This window comes from Lepidochelys kempii, chromosome 11 (assembly GCF_965140265.1).
Source record: "Lepidochelys kempii isolate rLepKem1 chromosome 11, rLepKem1.hap2, whole genome shotgun sequence".
NCBI lineage: Eukaryota > Metazoa > Chordata > Testudines > Cheloniidae > Lepidochelys > Lepidochelys kempii.
The window spans coordinates 68671705-68696038 of NC_133266.1; the positions used below are offsets into that span (position 1 = coordinate 68671705).

Consider the following 24334-nt stretch of genomic DNA (forward strand, 5'->3'; position numbering starts at 1 on the left):
ATGAGGAGAAATTGATTAGCTGGATGGTGAGAGGGGACATAACAGAGATACTTAAAATAATGAAAAGTCTAAAGTTATAGGTATCTTCCTACGATAGCAAATCCCGGGGAACTCTTGGTGGCAGGACTGACTATTATGGGGCCTTTAAATTGGGCAAAAAGCACGGACTATAATTACTATCCTATACTTATCACAATATATGTGACACACTCTTCTAGAGTAAAATGCTGCTGTTTTAACTGGAGCCTGATTGTAACATGTATTGCTTTTTGCTTCCTTTTTATTTGTACGCATTGATATCCATGTGAAGACACAGGTCTGGGCAAACTATTCAACTGCTCTTGCAGAGTACATCGTGGCTGCAATTTGCCCTGTTTTTGTCTGAGGGGGATAGATACTGGGGATTGGCACTCGGGAAACCTGGATTCTATTCCCAGCTCTGCCACTGACCTGCTGGAGTGGTGGATGATGTTGGGCAAGTCACGTCTCTGCTCTGTACCATCTGTAAAATGGGAATACTGATACCGAATTCCTTGGTAAAGTGCTTTGAGACCTTCCCGTAAAAACACTCTATAAGAGCTGGGTATTTTTCATATTATTATATGCACTATATAAAAAGCCTGATTCTCCGCTGCCCCAGTGCTGTTACCGCTCGTGACTTTTTCACAGGTTGCAGGATTTTAGCCAGGGCTGGAGTCTGTCTGGTGATGATGTGAGAATCTCCAACCCTCTTGGGAATTGCAGCCTGGCTTCTGATTGGCTGTCTTTCCCACTGTCTCCGGTCGTGGGGAAGAGCAGGCAATCAAGGCTGCTGCAGGAAGCAGTCAGAGGTCTCTGCCCCTTAGGTGCCAACACCATTGTCACAGGATCACTCCCTCCTCCACTCCCTGCAACACCCATCCCTGGGAGAGGGCCGGGGAAGGGACACAGCAGCTTCAGGAGGAGCTGCGGTGAAGGAAGGAGGAGCAGAAATGATGGGGACACAGGGGGACAAGCAGAGTTGATGTGGAGAGAGGATTGAGTTGGGGAGAGGGTGCCGAATGATTTGCTGGGTACAGGATGGGCAGTGGAGGGGCACAATCACCTTACAGAATAAATATGGAAGTGTTAGCAACACTATCTCACAAACGTACTGGGGGGACAGGGGAATCCAAAAGACCAACCCAAAAAACTACAGGAGAATCTTTATTAATAAAATCTCATGATTGTTGGTCTAATTGCATGAGATTTAGATTTTGACATGATTTGTGGATCTTTGGGGATGGGCAATATTGCAACCTTGCACTTGGATTTGTCATTTACACTACTGCAAAATGGTACCAAATCAACAGTGATCACTTTTTATACCTATTCTGCATCACTTTGCATATGTGCAAATGACTATATTTATAAATGGTTCAGGAAAGCAAAGAATCAAGCTGGGACTCTTTAAATGTTGGTGAAGTATCATCATCTTCCCCACTAGGGTGAAGTTCTGGAATTAAAAGCAAAAAGTATTTTGGCTCTGAAGGACATATTCCCAATTTGATTTAAAGTGACACTATTGCCAATCCCAAGAATTCAAAAATCATGAGTCAGGTTGCCACCAAATCACAAGATTGCCTTTAAAGTCATGAGATTGTTTTTAAAATAATACATTATGGGTTCTTTTGTAATTGCCTGCTGGTTATTGAGACTTTGGGGAGTCACATTTATAAGCCTTTTCCCCCAATCATGAGGCCTAGAAATGTACTTTTATATTTTAAATCAAAGCTAAGGGTCACACAGAATCACTTGACTCCAGGAGCTGGGGTTTTAAGAATAACACCAAATATGACAAAATTCAGAAAAGACTGCAAGACATCCTGCTTTTTTCCCAGGATAGTCCCATGTTTCACGGGTGATTCGTACCAGCATCTCCCAGGCCGGGAGGAGTAAGACCCAGTTGGCAACAGCAACCCAGGAGACAAAGGAGGTAGGTGCAGAGAATGGCCTTGCCATGGGGCTGGATGAGGAGGGAAGGGAGAGGCCCTGGTCCCCTGGCTGGGGCGAGCTATTTGCTGAACATAAACAGCCTACAGGCCAGCAGGGAACAGATTGGGAGACTTCACGTAAGGAATTGGTTGATGCACTTTTCCTTAGGGGTGATAAATGGCAACCTGGTGAAGGATCTGTGAGAGTTGGCGGAGGGGGTAATCACAGTGGCAGGCTGTGTGAGGCCCTGGGGGCAGTATGGGGGTTGAAGAAAGGAAGTGGGGCCCTGGGGGGAAGGGAGTTGGAAATGAGAGTGTCACAGAGGCAGGGGGTGTGGGGCCCTGGGGGCAGCGTGGGGGTGGAGCCGGGGGGGGGTCACAGAGGCAGTGGTATGGGGCCCCGGGGGCAGTGGGGGTGGAGCCGGGGGGGGGGGTCACAGAGGCAGGTTCTGGAGCCTGGAAGGGAATGTGGAGCTTGAAAATGGTGGCCATCTTGGCTCATGAGAAGCTAAGTTGAGGGGGATGGGAGAGGGACTCAGGATGTTAAAGGGAGCAGGGAAGAGGGGTGAAGTCTGGCTCTGGGGTAGGGAAGGGAGCTGGGCTGTAAGGCAGGGGACTCCTGAGTGCAGTGGAGGAAGCTGCTGCATCAAGTGCTGAGGATTTGGGAGAGGAATGCCCCCACACCCACTGCCCGAAACATGCATATCCTGCTGCTGGGATGAAGCCACATCAGCCTAGATGGGCTGAGAGTGTGGTCCTTGGAGCTGACTGGGCCTGCCCAAAGTGGCTCTGGCCCCAGCACAACCCACCAGCTCCTTGTTGCAATTCAGCTCGATCCTCTGGGGGCAGGGTGCCCCCCCCCACATTGGCCACATGTGCATTGTACTCACAGGGGCATGGCTTACATCCCTTCTGCTATAAGAATTTATGCTGAGCCATATCCAATACCGTGCATTCTAGGCCTAGTACTACTATGCATATGGTAAAGGGACCACGATTCGGAGAATTATGGAACTGGGTCATTGGTAGGTAACTCACAAGCCTGCCCCCTCTGTCTCCTGGTTGGAGGAAATCAAAAGCATCTGAACACATTCCTTTGGTCTTTGGAGTGAAAACCCCATCCAGAGTCTTTAGCAGCCAATGTTTACAAATGTGATTTTTTTTTCTCTTGACTATTACAGCTGAGTGATTAGTTCACAGCCAGGGAATTTTGCCTCTATTTCTGTTCGCAAAATTCCTGCAAACCAATAACAAACACACTTGAGAACGTTGTGAATGGAAAACATTCAACATCATTTTGTTTACCCTATGGCTTGTTAGTCAACAAAACATTACGTTTGAGCCATGCGACCTAAAACTGAGTGGCTTCTTAATAATAATACCTAACTGTTCTATAGTGTTTTTCATCAGTAAAGCTTAACATGCTTTACAAAGGACAGCACTATCATTATCCACTTTTTACAGATGGGGAAACTGAGGCACAGAGCAGTGAAGTGACTTGCCCAAGGTCACCCAGCAGGCCATAAGTCATATGATATGATATAGCGTCTGTCCCTGAGTAGATGAGCATAATTTATGAATCCTAGAATATCAGGGTTGGAAGGGACCTCAGGAGGTCATCTAGTCCAACCCCCTGTTCAAAGCAGGACCAATCCCCAATTTTTGCCCCAGATCCCTAAATGGCCCCCTCAAGGATTGAATTCACAACCCTGGGTTTAGTAGGCCAATGCTGAAACCACTGAGCTATCCCTCCCACATCATCAACCAGCTATCATCTGCAAACACTCTCAGAAAGTAAATTTAATGTTCACTCATTACAAATACCTGCAAGTGTGCCTGCTTAGCATTTGCTTTCTCTGATCATTTATGCTATTAATTCTCAATTACACCAGTGTTTGTGGAAAGCAAACACAACAGGAGTGTGAACACAGCCAGTGTAAACGCATTTGCACAATGGCTGTTTTGATTGGCATTTTAAAAATTGATTTCTGTTCTAACAGTGGGTGTCCTTCCATTGACTTTAATGAGAGCTAGACTGGACCTCACATGCTCAGAACTGAAAGATAAAGTGTGAAAAAACAACTCTCAGACTGTTGGACAGACTGACTCAGGAGTACAACTGAGAGCTAAATGTGTATAATTTAGGTGATGGAGACATAGCTCTAGAGAGTGTTGAAGGGTATTGTTTTGTATTGTACAACTCCGCAAAACTAGGAGCAGAAGGACAAAATTAAGAAAAGGAGAGTCAGATCTAGACAGTGGGATCTATAATACTAGGATGTAATCTGAAAGGGAAGCAGTGGAAGTCTCACACTTTGAAATACTTAGAAGTGGACCGGCCGAAGCACAGCTGATATTTAATATTTGATGAAGAGAAGCAAGCTGAAGGTCTCAATGAAGGGGTGGTTGTGGTCAGAGCAATGGGTACGGAACGTGATCTCCGTGCATGGACTCCACCTCCCCAGCCAAGTGTGGTGAGAAGCAGCAATGGTCCAGGGACAGGTGAGTGCAAATATTGACTCTTTATTGGTTTTAACTGTATATTGGGATGTGTCTTGTTGCTGTGAGCCCATATTCACCTCCACTTTAGTAGAATGAGTTATTTTAAATGATAAAGCAATTAGTAGTGTCCAGCCATTTTAAATTGGTTGACTGACCATTTCTAACCCTCTACTGTAAACTTAGAGTAGAAATCACAATGAATATTATTGCTGCAGATCATTCGAAAGTCAGCGCAACTCTTCCATTGCTGACACCCATTGTGCATAAATGGTTGGTTCAGATAATATATCCCAACAATGCTTTCCAAGGACAGAATCCTTTGCAGCAATTCTGCAGAAAGGTTTCAGGCTCAGAAGTCATATAAATTGTCAGCAATCCCTCTTTGGACAGAGCTGTGGAAGATCAGCACAGAACCCAGAGTTTGCACAGTCATCCAGCTTTACCCAGTCGTTAGGAGCATGGCAAAGCTGGGGATTTGGCCAGCACAGTACCTTTGAGCAATCATCTGCGTATTCAGATGTATATACAGATACACCTGCGTATATGGGCATGACCAAGCTACACCTTTTGTGGTTTCTTTCCCACCAGCCAGGTCTCCCGTTGCTGGGAACCAAAGACTCAGTCTTAAACTATCTGCTAAATGTGGAATTCTTCTGAATATACCTAACTTCGGTGAGAGTAAACAGATAGAGACTCCAATTTACAATTCCATTGCCAGGTTTGGGGTATAACTTAGCCCACCTCCGCAGGTGCAGAGAGTCCTCTTGGATCGGAATGGTTCTTATTCAGCTGGGCCCGGGCGTGGGGTTGGTGGTCACACAGAAAGGTTGGAGGCCCAGCAGAGCAGGGGAATGGCTGGGGGATCCACTAGTACCGCCTTTCCCGACATAGAGGGGCCTGGAAGGTGTATACATTAAGATGGTCCTTCAATAGCATGTGACAGGGTTAAAAGGAGCATCAGCAGGTTGCATTTGTCTGAAGAGGGGCTCAGCTCTCAAGAGTCTGGAAGACGCTGGACTATGGCTGCTAGGGCCGGGCACAGGGGCTCTGCTGGCTGGGTGGCTGGTTGCAGTGGCAGGAGTCGGAGCAGCAATGATGCCGTTCCACAGCCGCGGGTCAGCGGGGAAGGGATTCCCTCCCTCTCTACCTCGCCGACTTCCCCAGAGCGCGCCTGTTTGCTCCAAGGCCTTGCCCATTGCCATAAGCTAAACTGCACGAGGCCTGCTTTAAACAAACTACACGTGTCTACGTAGCCTTCTGCACTGACTTCACCACTTGGGTTTAAAAATCACTGGCTAAACTAAGCCAGGACAACTTTTTCATGCAGACAAGGTGTGAATCAGTGAAATAGCGCCTCAGAGCCAAATTCTGCTCCCTTACACCCAGGCAGCCCTTCTGCAGTCAATGGCGTTGGATATCTGTGACCGGGAGCAGAATTTGAACTCAGGTCTAGATTTGGCCCAGAGTCTTTAGAGAAGCCTGACAAACCTGCTGGGCTCTGCTTAGTCTCTGAGCAGCCTGGGGCTCACGAAGACTTTAACTGCACCAGAACCGGCCAAAGATACTCTCCACTCCTACAGCTCAGTGAACTCACCCTGAGTCCGTGGAAGCAGCAGTATCGGAGAGTCCCATACTTCTTCTCTACTCTAATAACACAGAAACTGGGATGGATCGTGATCTCATTTACATTGGTAGAAGCAAAATCAGGATCTGTTCTACAATGTGTTAGATCATTGCAAACAATTAAGGGCTTTTACTGTTTTCCTCTGGAGGACGTTTCTTCTAATAATGACATCACTAAGTAACCTTGTCAGTAGCTCCTCCCACACACCCCCTCCAAAAAAACCCCCAAAGACCCATGAGCCCTGTTCCAAAGCCTCTTCTCTCCTAGCCATACTTCCTATACCAGGGGCCAAAACGAGTAGGAGAGAGACTCAGAGCCGCTACCGCATCTGCACCCCCTCCAAAGCTGTTAGGGAAATTCCAGGTTAGCAGTTATGACAGCTTTGCAGCAAGCTTTGTGCTGCCAAAGTAGGTAAAGCCGCTGAAATGGAACTGAGAATCCCAAATGCTCCAATTCTCCAAGGCAACTACAAAGAACCCAACATTTAATCTCACGATTTTTAAGACAATCGGGTGATTTTCCAAGGCTTGACTCATAATTTATAAACACCTGGGGTTGCAACACTATGAAAAGCGCTTCACTGTATCCCTTTTGAAGGGAAAGTGGGAATGTGTGAAAAGCACCACTCCAGAATCAGTTCCACTCATGGCATTGGCTAAGGCAGCGTTACCGCTGTTCAGATATCTTAGAGCCAAAAAACATGTGTGTCACCTACTATTAATGTACCCCTTCCTGTCAGCCATAGCAATTTCCATCCTAGTATAAGGGGACTGTTGCCCCCTTACTAACATTCAGTGGGGGTGTTTTAGTTGCGAGCTCCCAGTACTAAAAGGGGGAAGGGTCGATGGGGAATCAGGACCCTGAGACTGACAGCCCCCAGGAACAATGGGGAGAGGCCTATGCTCCAGGTCAGCCTGAATGACAGGGCGAGCAGGCTAATCAGGGAGTCAGAAGGCCAGGGAGGTCCCATCCTCCGTGTGAGCTGGAATTGCCTGGGTCAGACAGAGTGGGGCCGAGCTGAGGAGAAAGCAGGGGAAGTTAGGGGGAATCCTCTGTGTTTTAAATCTTTTTATCACCCTGTAAACTTACCTTCCATCCTGATTTTGCACGTGTGATTCTTTTACTTTTTCTTTATAAATAAAGTGCTTCTTTTAAGAACCTGAATGATTTCAGTTTCCTGAAGACAAAGGGTGTGGTCTGTGCTTCCATTGCTAAGGCAATTGGTTGGTATGCTAGTCTCAAGCTTCCCCAGGAAAGGGGGTGAAGGGAATTGGGGGGGTATTTTGGGGGGATAAGGATTCCAAGTGACCCTTCCCTGAATTTTTGTGTAAATCACTTGGTGGAGGCAGCAGTACTGTCCAAGGACAAGGAAAGGAATTTGTACCTGGGGGGAAGTTTTAACCTAAGCTGGTAAAATATAATCTTAGGAGGTTTTTCATGCAGGTCCCCACAGCTGTACCCCAGAGTTCAGAGTTGGGGGGGGAACCTTGACAGGCTCTCTCGCAAACATGCTTTCCAGACTTAGGTTCAGATCCTGTTCGCCTGACTCATGCAACTAGACTTTGATGTGACTTGCATAAGAGGAGCAGAATTTTCCCTTAATGGAAAGTATTAGCGTTCTATAGTGGCCTTAAAATGGAAGTGTTCTTCTCCCACCCCCACTCCTTTGCTCTACAGCTGCACGCGTCTGCTTTGTGTCACCTACTGGCTTGGGAACTGAACTAGAACGCAGGAGGTTTGGGTTAATTCCCAGCTCCACCAGTGGGTTGCTGGGTGACCTTAGCCACATCAATTCCCTCACCATGCCTCAGTTTCCCCATCTGTAACATAGAGATGATCCTGACCTCCTCTGTCTAGCGCTTTGAGATCCAAAGATGAAAGTGCTAGATAAGAGCTAGGTACTATTATTGCTAGTTGCTTCTAAAGCTATCATAGCCACAATAGGCAATTAACAATCCTGAATTATTAAACAACACCCCCAAAAAGTTCTTTAAAATGTCTTGTGAAATAATAGCTGCATACAAAGGGGTTGAAATGTCTTTTGAACATTTCACTTCTTGAATACCATTAATCCATTTCTCCTTCTTGAATAGGTTGCCTGCGTAGCTGGACTTCGGAAGCAATATGTTGATGTAACTCAACCGGTTTCATTTTTGCTTCATTAGCTCCTAACCTGATGGTAGCAAGGCATACGTCAGAGTCCTGTGTTGATACATGCAGTCGAATTGGATGCAGTGTATTGTTTGGTCTGCTAATAGTGTCCAATGCAGTTTACTTTCGTTGGTGTCAGAAAGCTGCTTTTCAAACATCAGGAAACATCTCTCTTTTGTCAGTTACCTCAAAGGGTGCCACTGGCAGAACCCAGTTATCTTTGAATTATTTGGGCTACGAATTGTTTCCATATAGTTGTGGATTTTCCTGTTACTCTGAATAAGAAGCCCTGATCTAATACATGGCAAGCAGCACAAATACACACAGGTTTCCTTTTATTCATTAGAAACTTTGTGTGCAAATCATGCACATCCTACAATGGCATAGGTAGCAACAGGAATTTAAACACCTGTGTTGACATAACTGATAACTACGCCTGCCAGTTACCTGGTTATGCTTAACACTTATTCTCTCAGACGAGAGAGAGAGAGAGAATAATGCATAAAAGATAAACAGGAATCAGGGCTAATAAAAGGAAGTTGACAGAGTATACAGAGACTTAGGCATGGTGGAGCTGGTTAGCTTTGGGTCTGCAGTGCTTTCATAGCCTGAATACCACTGAAGTCAATGGGTGTTTTGTCTAAGTAGTGGCAGACAGGGCCCTTTAAAGGTGAATCAAAGGGTTTTTCTACCTTCCAAAACCTGAGTGTAGTCATTCAAGAGTCTGTTTCCTAGAAAGGAGTGAGCTGCTTCCTGTGTTACTAGAGCTCTTTGATCTACTCAAATGCAAGCCCCTGATATCAAAGTCTTTTCACAACTAGTACGTTGTACTTATTTGACTATTGTGGTATACAGGTATGGTTAAAAGGAATGCAGATGTCTTATACCGCCAATAGCTCTGCCTGTTCAGGGAGAGACATAACTATTCCGGTATCAGGCACTGTTATGCTGACATAACTGCACCCACACTTTGTTGAACTGGTATAATGGTATCAATAAGGTGCCACTAGTACTCCTTTTCTTTTTGTATCAATTAAAAAAATCATAGTCGGGCCTGGGGAACACTTGAAACTCATACCATTCTACGTACTGGCAGGAAAGCAAAGGGGAAACAACATTTAAAATATATTTATTTTATGTGGTGTAGCTTTGTATTTCAGAGACATGTTTGGGTCACATTTAAATGAGGCAAGGGAGCATGAGATCTGTTACTTTAAAAGTTGTCTGGCTCTATTCCTCAGACTATGTCTGAATAATGGAGATCAGCCTTGACCGAGGCAAGGAAACGACAGTAGAATACAGGCATTTTCTACAGCAGAAAGATCAGAACAAAAGGCTGGAAACAGATGATAACACACATACGAGAACAGCATGAGGTCTAGGGATGGCAGGTGGGGGAAGCGGAGGACTGCAAAGAGCTGCGCCTAGGAAAGGAGACACTCAAACATGTACTCTTCATTAATCCAAGCAAAGCTTTGCTCCTATTACTGCCATCCTTGTCTCTCCCCCTCACGTGTGTTCAACAATCCCATTGTGCCAAGGCTCCATTTAGACTGTAAACTTATCGAGGGGACTGCCTTTATTTTGTGTACAAAGGCCCTGATCCTGACTGGGGCCTCTGTGCACGAGTGGAATAAATGCTACTGCAGCTAACTGGTAATGCTAGAGTACAGAAGACCTCCACAGAGACCGTATGTTCTTGGCTTTTGTGGTGAAAAGTAAAACAGATGGGATAGATAAACGAATACCCACCCAGCCCGAAATTACTGCATGTCGGCCTTTACTGTAGTCCTCAGTGCACATCTGTGATGTGTCTAGACATTAAAGGCCAGTCCTGGTTTGCTGTGAGTAACCAGGATCTGCAGGAGATTGGTGAGCAGGTTCCAACCCACCTGCTCACTTTACATTTTCGAGGCTATATCTGCAAGGAAGAGGACTTTAAAAACAAAAGGGGCTGAGATTCTTCTCTACGCTGGACCCCAAAGGGCTTTGCAATTCAGCAAAGGCCACGTCTACATACACACCTACTCTAGGCAGGGAACTCCTGCATAGTTCACTTGTGACGTCACAGTGTTTTCTTCACCTGGAAATCCCTCAGTACTCGAGCTCACCTGTAATAACTGCCTCACTTTTGCTTTCCCTTTCCAAACACTTAGCTGCTCTTTGCTGGGTGACAGCAGAGCTGGGTTTTTCTGCCCTAGACTAAAGCAAAATGAGGTTTCATGTAATTTTTCTTAACCAGAAAGAGCCTTTTGGTATAAAAGCAAGAGCAATGGAGAAGAAAAACCACATTCAGAGCCAAGAGAGAGGCAAAGCAGCCCGGAGACACAAGAGGCAACTAAAGCAACGTCCCAGCAAATACACGGCAAGGTAAGGGTGACTCGCCTGCAGCCTCTCCTTACGACACAATTTCTCTTTATTGAGGGCTTCTGTTGTGCTCTATGGTAGACAGCAAGGAATGAATGTTGTACAAGCAAAGGGCGTTACACCTGAATATTTAAACAAAAACCGCTCTGATTCATGAATAGTTTCCTGGAGAAAATGGGAGTTCAAGTTGCTATGATTTCTAGCATGCTTTCGTTTTGTGTCTGGAGAATTGTTGGGTACTCGTGAAAAGTGTTTGCCTACCGCCAAAACTTTGACAAATGACATTTCATACAAAAATGTGCATGGATTAAAAATAGTTCAGTCATCAAATTATGGAGCAGAAACAATGTCATGAATTTAGGGGATTTAGGAGCCCAGCAACAAAATATACAATGACTATCAAATTGCAAATAGACAGTCAGTAGCCTGAAAATTATTGATCAGAACTATTTGGCAAGTGGCAGATATATATTTGCATAAAATTAGGATTAGTTCACACTTTGCTGTACTAAAAGCAGTAGGATCAATTTGTAACAAATGCTATAGGATGACGTATCCTGCTCCACTGACTAGCTACTTCATTTTTTGACTACACAGTGTACAAGTATTTACAACAGCTGACGTCTGAAGGGTGGTCTGAAAAGAACTGATAATTCTGATGAATCTCAATATGCTGTTTTCTTCTTTTTCTGAAAACTGTCATGTCTGTCAGCTGTTTAATTTAACAGCCAATCAAATGAACTGGTTGGCTTGAGGAAGACATGAGAAATGGTAACAATTCTTTTACTTCCCAGTCCCCTATAGGAAGCCACAGAACTCAGCTGGGCATTTCACTGATTCTGATGTGTCCCCAGCTGCCTCCTGCAGTAGCTTTAACAATGTTTTAAGAAACAGTAAAAAGAAAATTTAGAGCTAGGTTTGTCTCCAGTGCAGGCCTAGTTTATGAGACACCATCCAACCCGCTGGCTGGTAAGCCAGGCAACCTGGCATGTCAGTCCTGTATCTCTCCCGTTCTGTCTCCGTTAGGGAAAATGGTGAACGTAGGCTACAAAGTTCTCTTTGCTCTGGCCATCTGGACGATGACTACAGAGGCCTTTCCCAAAGGCGCTGAGAGGACAAAATGCCACCTCACAAAATACAAGTCCCTGCCACCTCGGGAACTGGAGGCCTTCAAGAAAGCCAAGGACAAATTTGTAAGTGTGAAGAACACACCCTGGGCAATAACAGCACGGTGAGCCCTGGGCTGTAATCTGAAGAGCAGCCCTCTCTGCGTGTCCCTTTGGACTCAGGGAAGAAGCTCAAAACCAATTATCAAGAAGGATTTGGTTTTACATTTCTCCCAGCTCTAGCACCCTGCTGGCAAGCTCCAGGGCTCTAGCACAGCGTCTGCTGAACCCAGGTCCTCTCCTCACTGGAGTAGGACGACAAAGCACAGTTTAAAGTTCGTCATAAGTATCTCTGTCATATCCCTTGAGGATACCAGCCCGAGAGATACAAGGGAGACATCTGATACCAGCATCTCTTCTCCCTGCATCACCACTGGGATTGCATGGATAGAACTGAGGGAAGAACTAGTACAGGTTTGTTCCTGCTCCTACATACATATGGGTCTCTGTTCTTTCCTTCTGCCTCCAGGAGGACATGATGCTGTTGTCAGACCGAAAATGCAGCACCAGGATTTTCCACCGGAACTGGGAAGTCCAAGAGCTGTCGGTACGAAAAATCTCAGTCAAGGGGTACAAGAAGGTCACATGCTAGCAGATGCTTCTCTCCTCACATGTGCCCCCTCTGAATCTGATCTCACTTAGCCCTATGCTAATCTGACACGTGGCACTCTGACCACTGACTTGGAAGTCACTGATTGAGTCAGGAGCATGTCCGATCTGACTGTGGCTCTTTCTCAGTGTAAATAAGGGTCACCCCTCACCTTCAGTTCAGGTGTCTTCTCACTGGCTATAAACTGGTGTCAAGAAAGGCATGTGGAGATGAAGCTGTTTGCAGTCCAGAGTGATTTCAATATTTCATTTACTGACAAATCAATAAAGCCCTGAGTGGCTTCGGAAAATCTCCTGTTTCAACCTAGTCTAACCACCCCTACGCATGGGAATTTCTAGTCCTGTATCTGCACAGCTGTGTATATTTCTCCCACAGACACTGTCTTACCTACGAGTTTCTCTCCCCAGGAGCACGATAGAGTCATCCTGGTAGAGAAGGAGCTGGACTTTACCATTAACGTGCTGGAGAACATTGAGGACACCAGTCTGTCCAAGCTGCTCTCAAGGCCTCTAGAAATCCTGACACAAATCAGAGGGGACCTGAGGGGCTGCGTGAGTATTCAGTGACAGATTTCTCTTTCAGTGCCAGATGTGAATCTCTTCAAGGAGAACCCTTAGGAATTTCCCAAATGGGTTGCTTTACCTTGTACCCACAAATACTCGCATGTGGCCCTTGCTTTGGGCCCATCCTTACATAGGACATTGAAAGAGGGGGGTAGTTGATATGATATGCACAAGGGTAGCCGCCTAGACTATGTCAGGGCAACAACTGCTCTGCGCCTGGAGAGAAAGGGCTTTGGTCCACTGTCGGCTGAAATCTCTGGGCACCAACCAGTCTGTATCAATTTTGTTTTCAGACCAGAGAAACTCATTCTCATCGACACTCCAGGAGGCTGAACAATTGGCTCCAAAATTTCCATGAGAGCAAAGAGACGGTGAGTAGTCAGTCGAGACAATGAGGAAAGGGAACTTCCATACAAATTAGAGAAGGAACAAGCCTACTAGGTTCCCATCCCAGAGACCAGGGCAGATTTCTACAATCTATTCTCTGGTGCCTTGTCCAGCCTGTTTCAATAATCCCAGAACTGTAGTTGTGCACAAATGTAGCAGATCTCAATAAAAAAAACCCTGTTGTGTCTGCTGCTACAGTGACTATCTCTTTCGAGCACCGCCTGTAAGAAGATTATACCACCAGGGATATTGACCTTCTGCAATAAATCAGGCTTTTTAGGAAATGCGGGAGGAGGGGTGAAGCAGGGAGATTTCTATCCTTATTATCTCTTCGTTTTTAAGAATGGTGGCTTTAATTTAGCCGCATTCACACTTCCTGTTGTAAATAGTCTCTCATTTCCCAGGAAACACCTGGCTGCCTGGAAGCATCTGTGATCCTCAATCTTTTCCGACTGCTGAACGAAGACTTGAGATGCGCAGCCTACAGGGAGCTCTGTGTGTAGCCATCTGGTCTCTGCAGTGCCCGTGTCCACATCTACTTAGAGACCGGAGAGTCCCTAGCCTGAGAGCACTGCATACATATTGGGAGAAGACATGTGTCAACCAGGAACATTCATCTTCTCCCTCTGGCTTCTGATCATAGGTCCCCAAGCAAACTGATTCCATCCTTTTATACCAAAGAATTACACAACAGTTGGCCTCCAGATAGCTCCAACTTCCAGCTGGTGCAGCACTCTAGACTCCTTACAGAAGATTAATTATAGGACCATTTTTCATCACAGTTGGAATTTAGGACTTCAATAGGATTTGGCCTCTGGGGATATTATTTATTGAATGTAATTGTATTGTCACTATATGAATGCATTTTAGCCAAGGGGACAGATCCAAAAATATTGGAAACATTTCATAAGCTTTAATTTAAAACAACAAAACAACGCACTCCAGTTCTAGGATTTACACACTAGTCACAGCTTCAGATCTCTTAGAAACAACCTCAGGAAATGCATTCTTACTGTAAATATCCTCGGCAGATGTATTTATACAGAGTATATTTTTATCTTGCTGCTTCTTTATGTATTATAACCTGACTAAGAAGGGTAATTGATTTGTATAACTTCCAGACTTGAACCAAAGTGTTCTTTATTATGGATCAGCTATTTATTATTTATGTATTTATCTATTACTAAGATTATGCCTTTTTATTTATAATTGTGAACCAATAAAATTGTTTTCCCAGGCCTTGGCATTCCTGTCTTTCAATTAAAAGCATTTTGTTAACAGAAAATTGGGTGCACTGTAGTAATAATACCCAGCTCCTGCAGAGTGCTGTGCAGCAGTAGATCCCACAGTGCTTTACAAAGGAAGTCCTTCTCATTATTCCTGATTTTACAGATGGGGAACTAAGGCACAGAGAGGCAAAGTGACTTGTTCAGATCACTCAGCAGGCCAGTGGCAGAGCCAAGGATGTTGAGAGCCAGTCTTACACTCTAGCCTCTAGCCAACAGTGCCTCCCTCTTGCATTGCAAAGCTGCTTGCTTTTGGATCACCCTCACTGCATTTCCAAACGGGCAACTAAAGGCCAAAGAGAGCTGTGAATCTTGTCTTTCTCCTTCCTTTTGGCATTACCATTAGAGCTAGACAAATGTTCCCTGGGGAGTCCTGACCACATAGCTGGTACAGGAGAACATGACTTGTTGTCAGGAGTAAACTAAAAACAGAAACAGAAGGAAAACAGCAAGAAAGGTTGCAGACAGAAGGAACACAGCAAGAAAGGTTGCAGGATCTCATCAACATGCCACTCTTCAATGCCCCAGAGAACATCCGCTTTGACAAACCTTCACAATGGACAGGCTGGAAACAATATTTTGCAAGATTTCACATTGCTACCAAGGTCCATAAAGAAACTGGAGATATGCAGGTATCTTCTTTCATGTATGCTGTGGAGACACAGGCAGAGCATATCTCTAAATCCTTTTCATTTTTACTGAAGACAGTCACAAACATGACTATGCAAGCGTTCTAGCTAGCTTTGATACATTCTTTATACATCAAAGATAAGTGGTTTATGAAAACTAGAGAATTCAAGAGCCATGGGAAAATGTTGACTGTTTCATAAGAGTTCTGCATACTCTGGCTGAAAACAATGATTATGGGAATGCAAAACATGAAAATAGACAGGCTAGTTATTGCAGTAACCGATTAAAAACCTTTCGCAGCAGCTACCATTGAAAGATTGAATTTGAGCCACAGCTATTCAAGTAACAAAGCCATCAGAGCTGGTGAGACAGGGAAACCAAGAGCAACTCTCAGAACTTCAAAAGCAAAACCTAGCTTAGAAGCTGTTAACAGATGCAGCATGAATATTAAAAGTTATTCCCAAAGAGCTTCCTGACAGATTCAGCCTACGTCAACAAGGGACAGGGACAGATTCTGCCTACGTCAACAAGGTGTGGAAAAAGTCATAGTCCAAGAGATGATGCATGTCCAACCAGAGATACACGGTGTACTAAATGCACAAAATATAGACATTTTGCACCTGTTTGCTGCACCAAAGCAGTCAGGGAGCTGACTCATATTACAGACAATTAAGAGCCATTCTTTCTGGGATCTATCACTTGTGATGATATAGAGCCTGCTTGGACAGTGAAAGTGAATATTTATGGCAAGACTGTTGACTTTAAAATTAACTCAGGAACTGACATTGCAATCATCTCAGAGGGGACCTACGAGCACCTTCAACCCCTCACGGAGTTAAAGTCACCAGACACAGCTCTCAACTAGCCCTGGAGGTATTCAGAACTGGATGGGCCAGTTCGCCACAGAAATAACTTACAAAGACCAAAGCTATGCATTCACAGTCCATGTGATCAAAGGATCAAAGACCAGTAACCTCCTCAGCCACAGCATGGCAGCCATGTGGGCCTAGTGAAGAAAAGTAGAAGAACTCAATGAAGGATTTGATAACCCAAGTCAGTAGTGAAGGAAATCTGGGGGAAGTGAGTGCACCCATGATTCTCTATGCTGGTGGAGGGGTTCAGGGGTAGGAAGACTCAGCTGGGTCAGGGACTGCCCTGCCAGGGGCACAGAGAAAATTCCCTTGCAGCAGAACCAGCCAGGTGGCAGGAAGTGCTTAGAAGCTCTGCAGTGAGCCCAGGGAAGAGGCTTAGAGAGAGCAGAGCTGAGACACTGGGAGCCTGGCAAGAGGCTGAGTCAAAGGCCCACGACAGGGCCAGGTAGGAAGCGGTCCAGGGAGGTCACAAGGAGTCTGCGCAGTCAGGCCTTGGCTGCCTATCCAGGGATAGCAGAACCCAGGGCGAGGGAAGGCCTGTGCCCCCCTAGCAGCCCTCTCAGGAAGGTGGAATGGACGAGTCTGGCGTCGGATCGAAGGCCCAAAGTAAGGGTGACAGGGAAGTGTGTGTTTGACCTTTGGTTTATTCCAGAAGGGGTGGGGCTCTATGTTACCCGGGCAGAGACCATGTCACAGGAAGCAGCAGACCATGGCACCACCAGAGCTGCTATCAGTGGGGGCCCAAAGGAGAGATGAGCTTGCTGTGCTATGCCTAATGAGTAGGGGGGGTGCACTGGCCAGGAAGTAGTGTTGCCAACCCTCCAGGATTTTCCTGGAGTCTCCAGGAATTAAAGATTAATCTTTAATTAACCCCATGATGTCATCTGATGGATCCTCTGGGAATATGTCCAGTCAAAGTTGGCAACCCTACCAGCAAGTCACTCTCTTACACAGGCCTGGTTCCATGAAGCAGCCAGGAGAGCCCATGCCCACCGGCCCAGCTGAAACTGACAGCAGCAAAAAGCTAACAAGATGGCCGAGCTGGTTCTAGTCACAGCAGCATAAATTCTAGTATTAGTTGAATCAGCTCAGCCTGGCCCTCAGAACTGGGACAGCTGGTCACCTACCTGAGCAGCAGAGACGGCTGGAGAGTTAGTAAAACAACAAAAAGTCAAAGGCAGAAAAGGAGGAAAGATCACTAACTCTTCCACCAGCCCCATGTTCACACAGAGTCTTGGATTCAGAGTTCATATGCCATCAAAGTGTAGGTCGCATCAGGGTTGAGCTCAGGCCCACCTCATTGTTAACCTCCGTTCCAGTTATCAGATCTGATGGCCTCCTAGATTTCTCTTTGATCCATTTCATCTACAGCCCCAACTAGATGCAGCCAGAAACGGTCAGAGATGTGACTGGTATGAAAGAACAACAGAAGAGGCTGTAAGGCGGAAGAGAGAAGAATTCTGCAGAGTCTTTGTCAACCAGCTTCTCTACCGAACAGGCCCATGCACTCACAGCTCAGCTGCAACGATTCCTTACGAGGTCTGGACGAAGGAAAGGGTGCGAGTTCCCTCACCACAGTGGTTTGAACGGTTACAAGCAAAGATACATGTGCTAGTTCCTAACTACAGCCACTCCTCATGCTGAATGCCAGAGTATCCTTGCCCTAGGGGTGAGTCAGGCCGAGGCCTCGGCCTGCCCTTGGTAAGCCATCCCTTTTTGGAGGGAAATTAATATTGGCTTCTAGGTCCCAGTCCCACTGGCCACAGTTCAGGCTTGTTGCTGGTGCTTTCACTGGGAGTCTCTGTGAGGGGTTGTCTTCCTATTGGCCACCTGTCGGAGCCTCTGTTGCAAGCTACCTGCTTACAAACCCCTCTTGACACACGGTCCTTATTTATGTCGGTGCCTCTGAGAGCACACAGCCCCTCCCCAGCGGCAAAAAGGAGTCCTTCTCTAGACCAGTGCCCTGGGTCTGGAGTACCTTGGAAAGCTGCTACCTCCGTGCCTCCCCCCTCCAGTCTCTGCTGTTCCCCCCAGGCTGTATCGCACTATTTCTGCAACTCCCGCTCACCTCCTGCCAGCCCCAGCCTGCTCCCCTGCCACACTCCCATTCAGCCTGGCCCAGCGCTCAGACAGCCTGTGGCTGGCTCTTCCCCCCTGGACCATCGCCAAAAGTGCTTCCCAGGTTTTCCTTCCCCCAGCCCTTGCTTCCCAGGTAAATCACAAACGTGGATCCTTAACCTGGATGTTATCAAGACTGCGAGGGAAGGCTCCCTTCTGGGAACAGTCCCTCTCTGCCCATTGTGAGAGTACTGAGACCACTGTCCTTTCGCCCTTCGCTCATCAGTGATGACTCGCAGAGTCACTCCTGAGGGCGGGGGAAAAAATGAATGAAAGGGCTGCTCGGTGGATCATTACGGTAACACAGCAAATCCGGAAACTGGGCAATGCTAAGATTAGAAACAGAACTCGCCTACTCTAGGCAGGGAAATCTTGCATCGTTTGGTCATGATGTCATGCCGAGTTTCCCTCCCCTGGGAATCCCTGGTAGTGGCACACGCAGCTCAGGAGGGCAGAGGGTTATGAGCTAGATGCACCTGCCGTACTTTCACTTTCCGGTTTCCATTGATTCCAGCCGCATTAGAGCGTGGGTTTTTCTCCTTCGACAAAAGGAAAACAAGATTTCATTTTATTTTTTCCTAAAGAGTATAAAAGCAAGAGCAATGGAAAAGAGAGGCTACATTCACAGACCAGAGGGAGGCCAAGTAACCCTGAGGAAGAAGAAGAGACTAAAGCCATTTCCCAGCAAACATGCTCCAAGGTACGTGCCACGAGGTCTGGGGCGTCTGTCTAGCACATGGGCTTACTAGACTGATCTGCTGTGATCTACTCTAAAGAGTAAGGATCAAACATTATCCGTCCCTCTAAGTCTCTTACCAGTTTATTTTTTATTATTAGTGCTGGGGGCCGTAAATTAAGGGGCCTGATCTGAAAACATTTGTGAATAGAAGAGTTGAGTTTGCTCAGCTGTGATCTTTGGGGTCAAGCCACCAATGTATATATTTGATTGTAGCCCTCATCTTCCTGCACCCCTTTTTTCCCCGCCTTGTCAGACTGTCAAAAATACAGTTTATAATCCTTGTAACCTGGAAATGGAGTGATGTGTGTATTTCCCCTTTCTGATTCAATTAGAAAAAATGATGGCTTGCAAATTGCTCCTTGTCCTGACCCTATGGACAATGTCTACGGAGGCCTTTCCCAAAGGGGCTCAGAGGAAGACGTGCCACCTCTCAAAATACAAGTCCCTGCCACCCTGGGAACTGGAGACCTTCAAGAATGTCAAGGACAGATTTGTAAGTGCAAAGAAGACACATAAGTAGGGCAATAATGGCAATGTGGGTGCTAGGCTGTAGTTTCAACCGCAGCCTTCTCGGCATATTACTGTGGGCAGATGAAATATGCTTCGGTAAGTTTGGGGTGTAGGGTTGCAGACGAAATAGAGAGAAGTCTCTCTGTCTGGATCTTCTTTGTTGGTGATCCCCCACCCAGTCTTAGTTAAGAAAGGGCAAAGCTCAGAATGTTCAGCTCCGGCAAGAGTCAGAGAGAGGCAGAGTCATGGACAGGGCAGGAAGGTGGGAACTGATCTAAAGCAGAATCACAGATTAGACAATAGCAAGGGGAGAATGGCATTCTTACTATTAGAAAGGAGCTAGGAGAGAAAGAAGGGGCAACCTGTCTAAGTGGGTGTTCCTGATTCGAGTCAGTCTAAGGAGGTTAGGGCCTGGCCAGCTCGGATTTCTTACAGAGTCAACCGTTCTTAATCTTAAATCTCAGAAAGTTTTAACAGGGGTTCAAACTCTGTCCTGAGTTACAATCAAACCTAGAGAATGAGACCCAGTTTTTAACTATAGGCGATCTTTCCCTTCCAAAGAAAACTGAGTCTAGTCCTTTAAACAGACAATCTGAGGAACCCAAATTCATCTCATGCCATCAAGCAGCATTAGAGAGATCAAGTCATTTATTTTTCAGTCGTGCAAACATTCCACGTTAACCAATGCTGAAGCGGAGGAAGTGCACCACTCAGATGAGTGGTCAAGAGTTAAAGGATGCCGCTTCTCAGTTAAACTCCTGCACAAATGCAGTTCACAACCTGAAACCAGCAAAGCAATATGACAAGCGCGTGTTGTTGACTTCTGTGCCATATTTGGCACCTTCTCGGGAAGAGCCAGGACTCTAGTACAGCAGCATTCTTAGGGGATCGAGGTGTTGAGTCAAATTGTGCCAGGATTTTGCACCTTTGCATGGCTGAATGGGGTTATATGATGTAACTGAGGGCTGAATTTGGCACTTTCTCCCCTGCTTTGCTTCCTTTACACATTTCCCTGTGTTCTTATTTTGTGCCTCCAGGAGGACATCATGCTGTTGTCAGACCGAAAATGCAACACCAAGATTTTCCACCGGAACTGGAAAGTCAAAGAGCTGTCGGTAAGAAAGACCTCTGCCAAGAGAGACAAAGTTACAAAACAGCACTTGCTTCTTTCCAAAGTTGCAGTACTGTCTCTTTCTAAGCTGGATGCTGATTTCACGTGATCCTTTTGTAGAGTAACATGGAGAGGGAATTTATTCCCAAATGACACAGGTATCATCTGAGGCTGGAATCTGGCCCTTTTTCTATATCTATATTTTGTACATCCTTAGGGCTGGGAAGCCAGACAAATGTTGAGACTGTGGATCAATTTAAATATTGCAGCAGAATATTTAGCACATGGTAAGGCAAGCCACTGAAAAACAGGGGCAGGAGACAGAACAATATATTGCCTGGCTTCAGATGGCATCAAATAATTGAGCCAGGGAACAATTTACATCTCAGCATCTCTAGTTTAGCCCTGACAAATTGAAATCACTGTTCCCTGTTAATACAAGGCATGATACTAACCTTATCCTCAGTGCTCAAAAACCAAAGGCTTTGTCACCGCCAACTCATCCACACCTGTCTTTACCAACTATTTCCAGACTGAACTTGGTTAACCTCCCTCACATACGCAGCTCCAGGTCATGTGGCAGGAAATCCTTAGTTTCTGTATCTTGGTTTTCCACAAGAGAATATTTTAGTTCTCTAAAACCATATCCACATCAATGTACAGCCAGTCTGAAGATCCAGAAAACGTTCCCCAAATCACCAGCAAAAATAAAAATAAAAAAATACTTGCACTGCCCGACTATGTCTTCAGATTGTAGTAACGTAAAAAAGGTTTGAGATTGATCTGAAGCACAAAATGTTGTTGGATTCCAAGGAAGGAAGGTGTAAGCAACAGAGTCCAAAGGTTCGTGATTAGCAGGCTCTGTGTACAGAGTGGATTCACACCTCCCCTGCGTCTTAGGTCTCTTCCCAATGGCCACGCCTTTGGAAAGTCTCCTGAAGCAGGCTACTCCTACCTGCTGCTAACACAGACATTCCTTATCTCCCTGTCTGCAACTCCCCTGGACACACTGTTTTACCAGCACATTCTCTCCCTAGGTGCACGACAGAGTGATCCTGGTAGAGACGGAGCTGCACCTCGTTATTGACGTGCTGGAGAACTTTGGGGATCCCAGTCTGTCTGAGCAGCTTGTGAAGCCATTAGAAATCCTGAGGCACATCAGAGAGGACTTGAAGAGCTGTGTGAGTACTGGATTGCAAATGTCTCTTGACACAGTGTGTCTGGGAGTTGTGTATTGAACTCCAAACAGCACTAATTTCTTACGTGGATCCAGGATCTAGGAATCCTTGAGCCAGCAGGGCCAGCTCCAGGTTTTTTGCTGCCCCAAGTTCCGAGAGTGCAACTGGCAACTGGCTGGAATGCCGCCCCAAGCACGTGCTTGCTTTGCTGGTGCCTAGAGCCGGTACTGTTTGCCAGTAATTGTGGACTTTGGTTTCCACCACCATTTTTAACAATGGAAGTGTCCGGATTACTTAGTTGCTGTATGCCTTGCTCATATATATGATCTAATTAGCTAATTATCTTGATTAACTAGTTAGGGACAGATGATGCCTGGCTGCTCTCTACTGTGCAAGTAGCTATGTCCCCACCGTCGGCTCCTGGGCTATAGTTTGGTTCTACTGCAGACACTGTGATCTCTTTCGCACAGCTACTGTTGTTTCCATGTGCCCCCCAGAACATCGCAGTGGAGGTGGGGAGGAACTGGGAGGAGGCAGACCCATGGGTGGCTGCATACACTGAGGGAGTATGCTGCACTCCTGCTCAGCTCCAGAGCATATTCAGTTTCTACTAGGTGGAGTTCCTCCCAGAGCTCCTCTGGGGAGCACAAGGCATACCTCCCCCTACACAGGGCCATTCCCACAGTGTCAGTAAACCCCTGAGTTAATGCTTCAAACACTTCTGAAGTAGAACAATATCATACAAATGCTTGGTATTATTAATAGAACATGGAAGGTTAACATGGAATCCACAAGCGTAGAGAACTAGATAAACTCAATCAAACCAAGATCTGCCTTGGGCTTGTACCGAGAGGAAGGAGGCTCAGCCACTGTTCTTGAAATCTCGACTCATGTGCCAGTCTGCTTCATGGATTGATTTTCTTTTCAGGCCAGACATCAGCCTCACGGCCATCAACACTCCCAGATGCTGATTAGCTGGCTCCTAAAATTCCATGCCGCCAAGAAAATGGTGAGTACATTTGGCAAACACACAAGACGAACTTTCATGACATGTTAGTGGAACAAATCCATACTGGATCACCAGCTCCATTCCGTTCCCATGGGGCCAGTGCAGGATGGTGTCCTGTATATTGTCCAGGACCTTCAGCAGTCTAGGTGTCCTGAGACTGAATTAGTTCAGAAAAAAGCTGGTAAATCTCTCACATCAGGAAGGGTTGTTACATCTGCTGTCAGACAGTAACAGACCAGGCATCCAGAAAACACCCTTTACCTTGTGGCCTAGTTTGGGTCCTCCCATAGGATGCAAATAGCAGAATAAACATGTGGCATCTGATCCTCCATTGCTCTGTACCTTGTACCTTGTGGAATCATTTATATTTGTGCAAAATGCTGCTGACTCTGAAATCCCCCCTCCCTCACACTGCTGGCAGAGCTTTACACCAACTTCCTGTTCGCTTTGAAGAGGTGGAGATGCTGGGCTGGGCAATGGGAAAAGAGGCCCAGAGATCATTCATTCGTACAGATCTGCCAAAGCCCAGGCCTTCTTAGGAATCGGATCGAGACAAAGATAATACCCATCAAGTTGACTGTTACCCCAGATCTTTGTGCCTTTTGTTTCATTCAGACTCACTGCTTAATGTAATAGACTACAGCACGCATTGTTATATATTTAGAATTACAGAACATTAGAGCACCGTGTAAATGAGTATTTACTTAGGTTCGAGTGTTTGTAAGGTCTTGTCTACGCAGGGACATCCAGGAAAACTAATCTGAATTAACTAAAGATGTGAGTTTGAAGAGGATTAGTTAAACTGCATTAAATCCCTGTATGGATGCTGTTATTCAGAGTTAAAGCAATCTCTGGAAGTGAAGTAAAGTAACCAAATTAAGACCACTTTAATTTTGAATGAGGGTGTTCACACAGGGATCTAATGCCATTAACTAACCCACTTCAAATTCACACAGTTTGTTCAGATTAGCTTTCCTGGATGTCCCTGTGTAGACACTGCTCTGTTCACCCTTTTTCTGCATGCTCTGTGCTCCCTATCTATATACACCCCCTTCCATCAGGCCTTTGTGCAGTAGCTTTCCCTCGCCCAGTGTGAGCCAGCCATTCTCTGTTACAATGTGTTCACTCCCTCTCTCCTGTCCCAGGAAACTCCGGGGTGCCTGGAAGCATCTGTGATCTTCAATCTCTTCCGACTTCTGAACGAAGACTTGAAGTGCGCAGCCTACATGGAGTTCTGCACCTAAACACAAAGTCTTTACACTGTCTCACCTCATGCGTCTAATCAGACACTGGAGAGCCCAGCGAATGGGAACCCTGAATCCTTCCTACAGGATACTGTATTTTAACGAGGCACGATGCTCTTTCTGACTTGGCATCTTAGCACGGATACCCATCACCCATGATCTCTGAACAAAAGATTCCGATACAGCTGATCTTCAGGAAGAGATCTCTCCGACTCCAATTGCCAGTACCTGATTGGTTGTAGGCCAATTCCTTAAGTGCAGCTAAAGTGTAAGGCCTGTTCCCACAGAAATCAATGGGAGATTGGCCATTGATTT

The 24334-nt window shown here is 46.0% G+C and overlaps 2 protein-coding genes across 2 annotated transcripts; both read left to right on the forward strand.

The window, feature by feature from the left end:
- Positions 1-11627: 11627 nt before the first annotated feature.
- Positions 11628-13825, forward strand: LOC140895488 (interferon lambda-3-like). The gene is made up of 5 exons (XM_073305253.1): positions 11628-11789; positions 12232-12309; positions 12780-12923; positions 13229-13306; positions 13727-13825. The coding sequence occupies exons 1-5, from the start codon at positions 11628-11630 to the stop codon at positions 13823-13825; spliced, it is 561 nt and encodes a 186-aa protein (XP_073161354.1).
- A 5482-nt stretch (positions 13826-19307) lies between these two features.
- On the forward strand, positions 19308-24019 carry LOC140895265 (interferon lambda-3-like). The gene is made up of 5 exons (XM_073304711.1): positions 19308-19460; positions 20515-20592; positions 21626-21769; positions 22695-22775; positions 23921-24019. Exons 1-5 carry the CDS (start codon positions 19308-19310, stop codon positions 24017-24019), a joined length of 555 nt encoding a protein of 184 aa, XP_073160812.1.
- Positions 24020-24334: the final 315 nt, after the last annotated feature.